The sequence below is a fragment of the Oncorhynchus tshawytscha genome, linkage group LG20, assembly GCF_018296145.1.
Source record: "Oncorhynchus tshawytscha isolate Ot180627B linkage group LG20, Otsh_v2.0, whole genome shotgun sequence".
Classification (NCBI taxonomy): Eukaryota; Metazoa; Chordata; class Actinopteri; order Salmoniformes; family Salmonidae; genus Oncorhynchus; species Oncorhynchus tshawytscha.
The window spans coordinates 3,061,753-3,074,704 of record NC_056448.1 but is presented as its reverse complement, the minus strand read 5'-3'; the positions used below and the strand labels follow the sequence as shown (position 1 = coordinate 3,074,704).

Sequence of the window (12,952 nt, the reverse complement as noted above, 5' to 3'; positions counted from 1 at the left end):
GATGGCCCTTGTGTAAAACATTGATACAGTATGTTCATGCTCACATTGAAACCCCATGAATGGTCGGGATCGATGGCCCTTGTGTAAAACATTGATACAGTATGTTCATGCTCACATTGAAACCCCATGAATGGTCGGGATCGATGGCCCTTGTGTAAAACATTGATACAGTATGTTCATGCTCACATTGAAACCCCATGAATGGTCGGGATCGATGGCCCTTGTGTAAAACATTGATACAGTATGTTCATGCTCACATTGAAACCCCATGAATGGTCGGGATCGATGGCCCTTGTGTAAAACATTGATACAGTATGTTCATGCTCACATTGAAACCCCATGAATGGTCGGGATCGATGGCCCTTGTGTAAAACATTGATACAGTATGTTCATGCTCACATTGAAACCCCATGAATGGTCGGGATCGATGGCCCTTGTGTAAAACATTGATACAGTATGTTCATGCTCACATTGAAACCCCATGAATGGTCGGGATCGATGGCCCTTGTGTAAAACATTGATACAGTATGTTCATGCTCACATTGAAACACCATGAATGGTCGGGATCGATGGCCCTTGTGTAAAACATTGATACAGTATGTTCATGCTCACATTGAAACCCCATGAATGGTCGGGATCGATGGCCCTTGTGTAAAACATTGATACAGTATGTTCATGCTCACATTGAAACCCCATGAATGGTCGGGATCGATGGCCCTTGTGTAAAACATTGATACAGTATGTTCATGCTCACATTGAAACCCCATGAATGGTCGGGATCGATGGCCCTTGTGTAAAACATAGATTTTCCTTTGGTTTTTCCAGATAATGTAGACACCATTTAAACTTTGAGACTTCTCTCAGTTTAGGTTCATATCCAGTCACACACACACACACACACTCTGTTTTAGTTTATGTTCATATGGCCACAGACACTTTAAAAAATCTGATTTCATCCCTCTCTTTCTCCCTCTCTCATATATCCCATATCCCCCTGGCTCTCTCTGTCTACCCTTCTCACTATATCGGCTGTCTTCTACCCAAATACCACCAGACCTGGGTTCAAATACTGTTTGAATCATTTCAAATACTGTATCTGTGCATGATTGAGCTTGCCTGTTGCAATGGAACCAATAGAGAACTCTCAACTGCAACACTCGCCCACCTGGCACTCCAGGCAGGCTAAATCGAACGCTCAAAGTATTTGAAGTTTGCCAAGAACCATGCTTTAAAACTGCTGCGTCTTTTGCTGACTGTGCACGTTTCCACCATTTTGCACTAGTGCAGTCCTCCTGTCCTAAACTCCTGTGAGCCCCGTCTAGATCTGGATGACTTTAGCTGCCTGCCTGTCTCTCGTCTCGTATTATTCTTCCATATCTCAGAGGAGCCCTTAAACTCTAGCTGAAATGCTGTCTGGCACTGCTTTCTGGGCTCGCTCCTGTTAAACGCGTTACGATGAATCCCTCTGTCAAAGCAAAGCCTCTCTTTCTCTCCCCACTCTCTCCCTCATATCTTCCCCTTCACTGTCAAAGTACGGCAAAGTCCCTCTCTCCCCAAGCTCTTCCAGCTCCTCTGTAGCCTGTGCCGTCCGTGTGTGGACTGGAGGCCAGTATCCAGTGGCTTTTCTGGCATTAAAAAGTACAGACTAGGGGATCAAATTTGATTTAAATGGAGAGGTTGACTAGTTGAATCAGGTGTTCTGCAGTTTGTGCCAATATACAGATCCCGTAGACATAGCAGCAGACAGGATTGCGTCTTAGTTCTTTATAAGCATTTAAAACCCCATTAGTTAGTGTTCAGGATCTCCTGCCTCAGTCAATGATGATAGCTATGATGACAGCTACATTGTTTGATACTAAGTAAATAGATGCATATGTGTTTGTGTAGCAACTGTATGCATCAACTAATATACTTATGATTTTGTATTACTTCTGATCAGGTGGTTCCTGTGATGCTCCACCTCCTGACCTCAATCAGTTCAGTTCGTCTCTACAGCCCCAAAGACCTGCGGCCTTATGACAACAGACAGAGCATGCTCAAATCCATACAGGTGAGAACTCCGTGGTATCAAACTACAAACTACTTCTCGGTATCGTGATAGCCTGGTATCACATCATTAGTAAAATGTTGGTATTGTGACAACCCAACTCTGAAAATAGGCACATTTCCTTGCAGTTTACACCAATAGAAAAAAATCTGCGCAAAAGAAATTGTCACTTTTTTGGGGCCCTCGCCAGTTTGCATTCCTGGAGGGGACAACACCACGAGAAACATTTATCATAAACATTTTGGTTACTACATGAGTCCTAATGTTATTTCATAGTTTTGAAGTCGTCACTATTATTCTACAATGTAGAAAATAGTAAAAAGAAAGAAAAAGGTGTCCAAATGTTTGACTGGTACTGTAGATAGAATACATCTATTTGTCAACGGTGATCAAAGGCTTTCTCATGGATCATTCTCTGGTCCTGTCTCCACCACACAGGAGGTGCAGAAGAGGTTCCCGGACGGCGTTCCCCTTCTGGACCCCATCGATGACATGGGCATTAAGGACCCGGGCCTGAAGAAGGTCATCCAGAAGGTGGAGGCGTTTGAACACAGGATGTACTCCCACCCCATGCACTCTGACCCTAGCCTGGAGGCCGTCTACTCCCTCTGCGAGAGGAAAGCCCTGGTGAGGATGGGTGGGGTGGTGGTATTTGGGATGGTTGGTTGGTTCATGTCCTGTAGGGCCACACTGCCCACTGTATTGCTGGCACCATATAATGTTCTGTCAGTAAGTAATGATTGATAGTTTGTCAGTGGGGCTATGATGAGTATTGTGTTTTGTGGATAGGTTGTGGTTCAAGAAACATTGTCTTTGACGAAAAATATTTGAATGATTTTGAACGTAGTTTTTTTCTGTTGACGTAAATCAAAGGTTCTGTACTAAATCCTCCAAGTGCCCACACCCCAAGGTCACTTAAGTAGATCTAGCCTAAATCAGAACAATTGTTTTCGGTCTCTTCCTGTCCGCCTGAGCTGGAAACGGCCATTTACTGACAGAAATAGACATAGGGTGTGGTGAAGTACAATATCTGATGGAAATGAGATCGCTCTCATTCATTCATCTAATTTTGACAGAACATTCAGCACCAACCGACTGTCTCTTTTAATTGGCTAGCTCTAAAATGCCAAGAAGGGAGATATTTATGAAATGAGGAATAAAGTTAATATTTGTGTTGCCAAGTACCTGTGAGAGGATGCGTGTTGAAAGAGCACTATGAAGAAATTGCTCCGCTATTTCCTGTTTGCAAAAATTAAGTATTTTCGTAATTTCAGTTTGTGACAAAACAACCAAGTATAGAATCATCTAATCCGCTGTGAAATATAATTTTCATAACCAGGAATATTGTATTTTCACATGTTTGAAGCTGATGTACAAAACCAAAAGACCATAGAACAGATCTACTGCTTCTTAGACTTGTTTCAATGAGAGTGACAGATTTATAACGCCTTTCTATGCGAATTTGGTTGGGAAGCCCAAAAAGTTCCATGTTCCAAAAGGAAAAATGTATTCAAAACCACCTGTCATTTCCAGTGTTGAATAACACGTGACATGTTCTGTTGTTGTGAACAAATGTTTCCTTTTGTCATAATGTTGGTAGCAACATGTGGAAATCTGTTGCAGCTCAAGTTGACTACAAAACCCATGTAATGCTGTCTATGGGCTTGCTGGGTAGCTACATACAAGAATACAAGTACAGTTCAGCATGTGAAGTAGGTAGTTGGCTGTAAAATTGCCTAAACAAACTGCACTATCAATTTAGGAGTTTACAATCTCACCATGTTCAATCTGCAGATTGATGTGCCTCGCAGAGTGAAGTCTGATGTTCAGAGGCAATGCGAAGGCTCCATGCAATGCACCCTGAACCAAAGAGTTAGACAAATAGGAGAAGTGTGTTGGGCTCATTCCAAAGACAACCACCCGCGTTATGACATCGGCCTGTATTGAAATCTGACATGTAATGATAGATGTTTTCACGATCCAAAAGTCGTATTCCTATAAACTTCCAGTGTAGTGAGAGCGACTTTATCACAGTGCTATGTAAAAAAATTTTTTTTACATTTTACCTTTATTTTACTAGGCAAGTCAGTTAAGAACAAATTCTTATTTTCAATGATGGCCTAGGAACAGTGGGTTAACTGCCTGTTCAGGGGCAGAACGATAGATTTGTACCTTGTCAGCTCGGGGATTTGAACTTGCAACCTTCCGGTTACTAGTCCAATGCTCTAACCACTAGGCTACCCTGCCGGTTAGGGGAGGGGGGGTCTCAGAAACCTCCTTATGGGTGGGGGGGTCATGACCTCTGTTATCTCTGTGTGTGGGATGTATTACATGTCTGCGCAAGGGAAGGGATAAAGCCCTGTAAACCAGATTACACACAGACACACCATGTTTGATTAGGCATGACGTGAGATTTACACCTGCTCGAAAAAGATCTCCAATCCTCTGCCTGGCCTCTGGGATTGGACCACCGCACGACTGATCAGCCTGCTACAGAAGGAAAGACTCAAACAGACGTGCACTTTCACTAGTAACACAAAGCTGGTTCCATTCTGGGTGGTTTTTCTGGGTTGACTTGGGCTTGAATAAAATTCATAGGCATAACCTTACACTAGGGACGTGCATGGTTATTCGAATATCCGAACGGACGTTTAGTATTGGAAACTTGTGAGTGTTCACCCCCCCCCACACCAAAAAAATGAAATGCCTGTTTTAACACAGGCTTTTTCAAAATGTTATAAAAATATCCGTTTGACTTTGTTACATACTGCAAGGATATACCATGACATTTCAATTGAATTTAACAGCATACCTTTCAATGTAGGTTTTATGACGTGTGACCCAGAGAAAGACTGGTAGCCGACCGGTGGCCTTCACGTGTGTAGCCTGTTGTTTATGTGTATGGGTCCTGTCTGGCTCGGTTGGTAGAGCATATGGTGCTTGCAACACCATGGCTGTGGGTTCGACTCCCATGGGGGACCAGTATATTGTGGGGGGGGGTATGAAAATGTATGCATTAACTACTGTAATCTGTTTTCACACACAGGCCTCTTTATAAGTACTGATCTCAGTCCTCTTTAAAGTGTACTCTTGAGGTAAAAAAATAAGAAGTTCTCTTTGTAGACACACCCCCTTGCCTTTGAATGAGGACTTAACTCATTTGCCAGTTCACTTCACCTACTTTGTGGTACGAGTCCTCTTTGCATTCACATTGCTATGTTTAGGAGAAACCAATATATTTTTCCAACATTCTCTTAATGCACTCTGCCATTCCATCAGAATGTGTTGTTGGACAGCTAGTTATGCCCACTTACAGTTGGAAGCTGATAGATTGCATTTAGTTAAAATATTATACATAATTGTCATCAGAAGATAATATTAACATTTAATATGAATGGTAACTGAATAAATAACAGAATAATAACTGCAGATTAATTAATGCTGTACATCCAATGTAAGCTACTGCCCCTAGAATTGATTTTGTACCCTATGTTGTAATTCTCGTCAAATATGTTGTCTTCGCACACTATTCAAACCCCACAATTGAATGACCAACTTATGATGCTCTCTCAGCCTATAGATTACATATTGCAAACAAATAATCTAAACCCAAAACCTACTTTCTGTGCATCCTTGACAATCGCTAATCAACATCCATAGCTTTTTTCCCACGAACCTGCTCATCTTCTCATTTATGGCACCAATGGCGTTATGGCAGTGGAAACAGTGTTGCAGTAGTCCGGTGTGTGGTGCGGGAATAATGACAAGTGAACCTAGGGTGCTTTGTGTTCACACTGTCCTTCAAAAAGGTACCACGGAACTCAGCAGACCCCTCAAACTGAACTCGGACCACCTCTCGATTGGTCTCAGTTCGCTTTTGGAGTGTTCACACCTCACAAAAATGGTCTGTAAGGGACGTAGTGTGAACACCCTGAATCTCTTTGAATAGAAGCATCTGCTAAATGACTAATTAAATGTTGGTTAATCAAAGCTGCAATGCTCCGGTTAAAAACATACATTGAAAAAAACATGTAGGCCTATTTCGAATATCCAGATTTTTCAAACACTATCCGTATCTTACTTTACTAAGTGATATCAATCGGCGCCCACATCTCCTGTATTCTCCACAACACATGTATATAAAAAATCTGTGCCGACTGAGGTTGCCTAATACTGGTGTTGTCTAGTTTCCCCGTGTTGTCAGTCAGACTCTCCTTGCAGCATGATATAATGGTGATGGGTGAGCCTGTAATTGGATAATGGTTTTAAGCAGGGACTGTTGGGCACTGTGTGTGGTGGAGAGGAAAACAGCTGCCTGTAACAGACCGAGACAGTTAACCAACACTACCTCCGCCTCGGCTGTCAGTCTTGACTATGGCTGAGCTCTGATTGGATTGAATGCCACAGTTTGCAGCTTCAGTCATGCACGACAAATCTTCATCTGGACTCTCGAAACATCACAATATGGCCTTATGATATGCATAAAATGGTACATTTTAAATGGATTGTTCAGCCTAATGACAAATGTACATATTTGTTTCCTTGAAAGCGGTCTATGGTCTGGTTGTTAGCACTGAGATCAGTCATATTTTCTGGTTCCTTACTAGGGCGCACTGGGTTTTAAGTGTCATGTTATCCTGTGTCTGTATGTCAGATTGCGGGGGATATCAAAGGGGCCAAGCGGGAGCTGAAGAAGGCTCGAACCGTGCTGCAGATGGACGAGCTCAAGTGCAGGAAGCGCGTCCTGAGGCGTCTCGGGTTTGCGACTTCCTCTGATGTCATCGAAATGAAGGGCCGAGTGGCCTGTGAGATCAGCAGGTAAGGAAAAGACAAGCCACCGGGAACACTTCACCCAAATAGGGCCTTATAAAATTGGTTTTATTTTTGTTGCCTCTTTCTCCATGTTTTTGCTCTCACAAATTTACTTGGGTAAAGTAGTCAAAAGTGTAGAATTTGTTGTTAATGCAATCGTGGGAACAATTGTTAATGCAATCGTGGGAAAACGCATTTGAAAGCAGTTGTGGCCTTTGTTAAAAAGAGGGGATCCCAGTTCTCCCATTGTTTACCATGTCATTTTTTTAGTCCTTCAATTGCACGAGTGGCATCGTTTTACAACTGCACGTTAGAAACAGAGTTTCAAGCATGGTGAAGCAGCTTGTGCAACAGTAGTGTAGTTGTTCGCAAACCATCAGCCATTTTTTGAACGCCGGTAACCGTGGTGTATTTTAAAGAGCCGCTCACCTGGCTGCCTAATTTCAATACTGTTACTATTGCTTTTTGAATTCGGGACATCGATTATCTGGAGATTAAATTATAAAAACATTATCTGGGGCCTCCTGAGTGACACAGTGGTCTATGGAAGTGCCACTAGATATCCTGGTTAGAGTCCAGGCTCTGTTGCGACCGGGAGACCTATGGGGCGGCGCACAATTGACCCAGCGGTTAGGGGATGGTTTGGCCGGTGGGGATATCCTTGTCCCATCACGCTCCGACGACTCCTGTAGCGGGCCGGGCGCATGTAAGCTGACACGGTCTCCAGGTGTACGGTGTTTTCCCGGCTGGCTACTGGGTTAAGTGGGCATTGTGTCAAGAAGCGGCTTGGTTGGGTCGTGTTTCTGAGGATGCACGGCTCTCGACCTTCGCCTCTCCCGAGTCCGTATGGGAGTTGCAGCGATGGGACAAGACTGTAACTACCAATTGGATACCACAAAATTTGGGGGGAATAAAGGGATATAAAAAAAGGCCTAAATAATGGTAAAACGAAAATACATTTAAAAAAAATATATCGATTTAAATTTTTTATTTTTTAAAAATTTTTTAAAACAAATTTTATTTGAAGATGGTCATTTTTCCATGCTGGAACGAGAGTGAGGGAGAGACTTGTTCTGGTCCACGTTCATTTTGCTGCCATCTAATAATTTGGTCAGGTAAAAATGTATTTCAACTAACATTTCACAATCTGACATAATGGTTAGCAATGTTTTAGGCTTTAAATGAATGGTTTGGGTAAATTACTGAACAAAGAGCCGTTTGGGAGCCAAACTAACGTCTCCTTTAGGTGAATGAAACCAAATGATTCGGCTCACAGAAGAGACTCGGAATGCCCATCACTACGCAAGAGCTCCAAGGGACAATGGCATCCTAAAAGCGTCTGACGAGTAACCGAAAGGTTGCGAGTTTGAATCCCCGAGCTGACATGGTTCAAATGTCGTTCTGCCCCTGAACAAGGCAGTTAACCCACTGTTCCTAGGCCTTCATTAAAAATAACAATTTGTTCTTTCCTGACTTGCCTAGTTATATATATATATATAACATTTTCCTAGGGAGGACTGGACTTGGCAGTTTAATACACACAAAAATGAAATGGTCATGACTTTCTTACATGAAATTTGACGTTAACTTGGCCCCAGACAAGCCATCTGCGATCTGCTTAAGTTTCTCATGGGATTCTTTTTTGTTGTTGCTTTAACCCCTGGCTGCTGATGACTGAGATGGTGTACAGCTGTTCTTAGAACAGTTATCTGTCTCGACATGCTATTAAAAAAACACTGACTGGTCTGAGACCTGTTTTTGATCCAGTGCTGATGAGCTTCTACTGACTGAGATGGTGTTCAACGGCCTGTTCAACGATCTGTCAGCAGAACAGGTTACTGCTCTCCTCAGCGTCTTCATCTTCCAGGAGAACGTAAGTCGCACACCTTTTCCTGCGTAATCCGTTAAAACATACTTTTGATAAGCAGCCATCTTCTTTCCCCACACTCTACAACACTCCCCTCTGAGTGTTCATTGTTCTCTGTAAGCAGGACGACACAGCGCCACAGCCTCTTCACTGCTGGTCCCAGTATGGCAGCCCTCAGTAAGGGTGTGTCCCAGCTTAGTGGTGGGGTGTGAAATGCTGCTCTTTCTAGCTCCGTGTGTATCATCGTGTAATGACCGTACAGGTGTATTCTTGAGAAAAGGTCTAGTGCCGTGTGCGCATCATCATGTCAGCACTACATTTAAGGGTCTAGCTCTGTGTTTGTGTATTGTCATGTCTACTGGCTTATACTACTGCAATTTTAGATTTAGGCTTCTATATGTGTGTCATCTCTACTGCCTGCAAGTCTCACACTCTCTCTCTCGCTCTATTGCGCTCTCTGTTGTCTGTTAGCAGATCAGCTCTGTGACATTCACATGCAGCTGTCGTCCAGTGTCCTGTCGCCCCGCATAAAGGCTTTAGTGTGTTGTATGATGATATTTATGCAGCTGCTCCCTCTTCTCCACCTGCTGCTGCTGGAGAGGCTGATGAGGGCTGAGGCAGGCAGAGAAGATCTCATGACAGGCTAAAAACATCAGGGGTTAATGGGGCGCCACCCAGGGCACTGAGCCAGAGCTACAATAGGCTTGGGAGTAGGGCACAGAGAGGGAGCTGGGGGTGGCTGCTGAGGCACTGCCATGGGAGAGTGGGAAATGGGATCACGATAGTCACACCAATGATTATTTCCCACGAACAAGTGGGAATCTTTATAAAGACTAAAATTGGAGTAACGGTCTTGTATCCCCCCCTCATCTGCAGGAGGTAGACTTTCACTTCACCACTGACCTTTAAAGGTCCAATGCAGCAGTTTTCAATATCAAATCAATTTTGAGTAATTAATTACCTTACTGAGTTTTCAACCATTTTAATTGAAAACAAAAATAGCTTCTTAGCAAACAGCAATTTCTCAAGCAAGACTTTTGCTAAGACTGAGTGGTCTGAGTGGGGAGGGGAAAACTGAAAATGATCTGTTATTGGCAGAGAGATTTCCTATTGGTCTATTAAAGGAAATTCCACCCCAAAACAATGTTTTGGTATTTCATTAGTCCATTGTTGATGTAGTCCCAAAATGTTTTGCATGTCAGAAATCTAGTTTTCAAAAATATACTTTTTGGGTGGAGTTTCCCTTTGAACTAATGTAACTTTCTTATTAGTCTTAACTAATTTACCACAGGCCTTACACTAAAAGGACATGATCATCATTTTCACACTGTTATTCCAACCTCTTGGTGTGCATATATACAGTAACAGTCAAAAGTTTGGACACACTTACGCATTCAAGGGTTTTTCTTCATTTTTCTTATTTTCTACATTGTAGAATAACACATGGAATCATGTAGTAACCATAAGTGTTAAACAAATCAAAGTATATTTTTTTATATATGATGTTCTTCAAAGTCAAATCAAATGTTATTAGTCACATGTGCCGAATACAACGGGTGTAGATCTTACAGTGAAATGCTTACTTACGAGCCTCTAACCAACAATGTAGTTAAAAAAAATAATTAATAATAATTCTTAACAAGTAATTAAAAAGCACCAGTGAGAGAACAATAGCGAGACTATATACAGGTGGGGTACCGATAGAGTCAATGTGAGGGGGCACAGATTATTTGAGGTGGTATGTACATGTAGGTAGAGTTATTAAAGTGACTATGCATAGATGACAACAGAGAGTGGCAGTGGTGTAAGGGGGGAACTGCAAATAGTCTGGGTAGCCATTTGACTAGATGTTCAGGAGTCTTATGGCTTGGAGGTAGAAGCTGTTTCAAACCCTCTGGGACCTAGACTTGGCGCTCCGTCAGGAAGTCCAGGATCCAGTTGCAGAGGGAGGCGTTTAGTCCCAGGGTCCTTAGCTTATCTATGAGCTTTGAGGGTACTAGAGTGTTGAATGCTGAGCTGTAGTAAATGAATATTCTTACATAGGTGTTCCTTTTGTCCAGGTGGGAAAGGGTGGTGTGGAGTGCTATGAAGATTGCATGATCTGTTGGGGCAGTATGCAAATTGGAGTGGGTCTAGGGTTCCTGGTATGATGGTGTTGATGTGAGGCATGACCAGCCTTTCAAAGTGCTTCATGGCTACAGACGTGAGTGCTACGGGTCGGTAGCCGTTTGGGCAGGTTACCTTAGTGTTCTTGGGCACAGGGATTATGGTGGTCTGCTTAAAACATGTTGGTATTACAGACTCGGAGAGGTTGAAAATGTCAGTGAAGACACTTGCCAGTTAGTCAGCGCATGCTCGCAGTACACGTCCTGGTAATCCGTCTGGCCCTGCGGTCTTGTGAATGTTGACCTGTTTAACTTCTTGCGTCGAGCAATCCCGTATCCGGGAGTGTAATCATAGCCTCAAGCTCATTACCATAACGCAACGTTAACTATTCATGAAAATCGCAAATTAAATAAATATATTGGCTCACAAGCTTAGCCTTTTGTTAACAACACTGTCATCTCAGATTTTCAAAATATGCTTTTCAACCATAGCTACACAAGCATTTGTGTAAGTATTGATGGCTAGCATAGCATTAAGCCTAGCATTCAGCCGGCAACATTTTCACAAAAACAAGAAAAGCATTCAAATAAAATAATTTACCTTTGAAGAACTTCGGATGTTTTCAATGAGGAGACTCTCATTTAGATAGCAAATGTTCAGTTTTTCCAAAAATATTATTTGTGTAGGAGAAATCACTCCGTTTTGTTCATCACGTTTGGCTAAGAAAACCCCCCGAAAATTCAGTCATTACAACGCCGAACGTTTTTCCAAATTAACTCCATAATATCGACAGAAACATGGCAAACGTTGTTTAGAATCAATCCTCAAGGTGTTTTTCACATATCTATTCGATGATAAGTCATTCGTGGCAGTTTTGTTTCTCCTCTGAATCACATGGGAAAATACATGCAGCTGGAGATTACGCAATAATTGCAACGGAGGACACCAAGCGAGCACCTGGTAAATGTAGTCTCTTATGGTCAATCTTCCAATGATATGCCTACAAATACGTCACAATGCTGCAGACTCCAAATCAAAAAGTAACAGTCAGTATCTGGTGTGGCCACCAGCTGTATTAAGTACTGCAGTGCATCTCCTGAGGTGATGTATGTATGTAATCATGGTTTTGACTTAATTTCGCCTTAAGTCAATTTAACAATATTTGACCTACTATTAGCAAGGATAACAATGGTGGACAGCAATCCGTGACCTTTACCAGTCAGACTTTTAGCCAGCTAGAGTGGAGGTGGCTGGAGAAAAGGCTAAGGTCATCAGTGCGGTCATCCGTGACCTTTACCAGTCAGACTTTTAGCCAGCTAGAGTGGAGGTGGCTGGAGAAAAGGCTAAGGTCATCAGTGCGGTCATCCATGACCTTTTGAGAAGAAACATTTACATTGCCTTCAGAAAGTATTCATACCCCTTGACTTATTCCACACTTTGTTAGTCTGGATTGAAAATGTATTAAATATAAATCTTGCCCATCTACACACAATATCCCATAACAAAGTGAAAACATGTTTTTAAAAATGTTCACAAATATATTGAGAATGAAATACAGAAATAAGTATTCACACCCCTGGGTCAAGACTTTGTAGAATAACTTTTGGCGGTTATTCCCGATTTGAGTCGTCTAGGGTGTGTCTGTATCAGCTTTTCTCCCGTTCTTCCTTGCAGATTTTCTCTGTTAATTTAGATGGGGAGCAGCAGAGAACAGCAATCTTCAAGTCTTTCCTTTTTCTCAGAAAGACTTCTGTCTGGCTCCTCTCCCATAAAGCGCCGTGGAGACTGTTGTCCTTGTGACAGGTTCTCCCATCTCAGCCAAGGATGTAGTTCTGTAGGAGTGGTCATTGGGTTCTTGTCACCTCCCTGACCAAGGTCCTTCTTGCCCGGTTGATCAGTTTGGTTGGCCGGCCAGCTCTTGCCACAGTCTGGGTAGATGTATATATCTATATGTTTTCCCCAATAATGGCGACCACTGTGCACTTGGAAGCTTTCAACACTCTATAATTTGTTTTAAAACCTTCCCCAGATATGCCTCATCAATTCTATCTCGGAGATCTACGGACAGTTCATTGTACTTCATGCTTTTTGCTCCGACATGCACTGTCAACTGTGGGACC

At 42.6% G+C, this 12,952-nt stretch overlaps 1 protein-coding gene across 3 annotated transcripts in view; it reads left to right on the top strand.

Moving 5' to 3' along the window:
• LOC112219677 (exosome RNA helicase MTR4) overlaps nt 1-12,952 on the top strand; it is a 52,642-nt gene that overhangs the window by 32,248 nt on the left and 7,442 nt on the right. For all 3 annotated transcript variants that reach the window (XM_042302059.1, XM_024381154.2, XM_042302060.1), the window contains exons 19-22: nt 1,940-2,050; nt 2,486-2,674; nt 6,702-6,865; nt 8,627-8,732. In XM_042302059.1, coding sequence (XP_042157993.1) covers nt 1,940-2,050; nt 2,486-2,674; nt 6,702-6,865; nt 8,627-8,732 — 570 coding nt within the window. The remainder of the gene's footprint in view (nt 1-1,939; nt 2,051-2,485; nt 2,675-6,701; nt 6,866-8,626; nt 8,733-12,952) is intronic.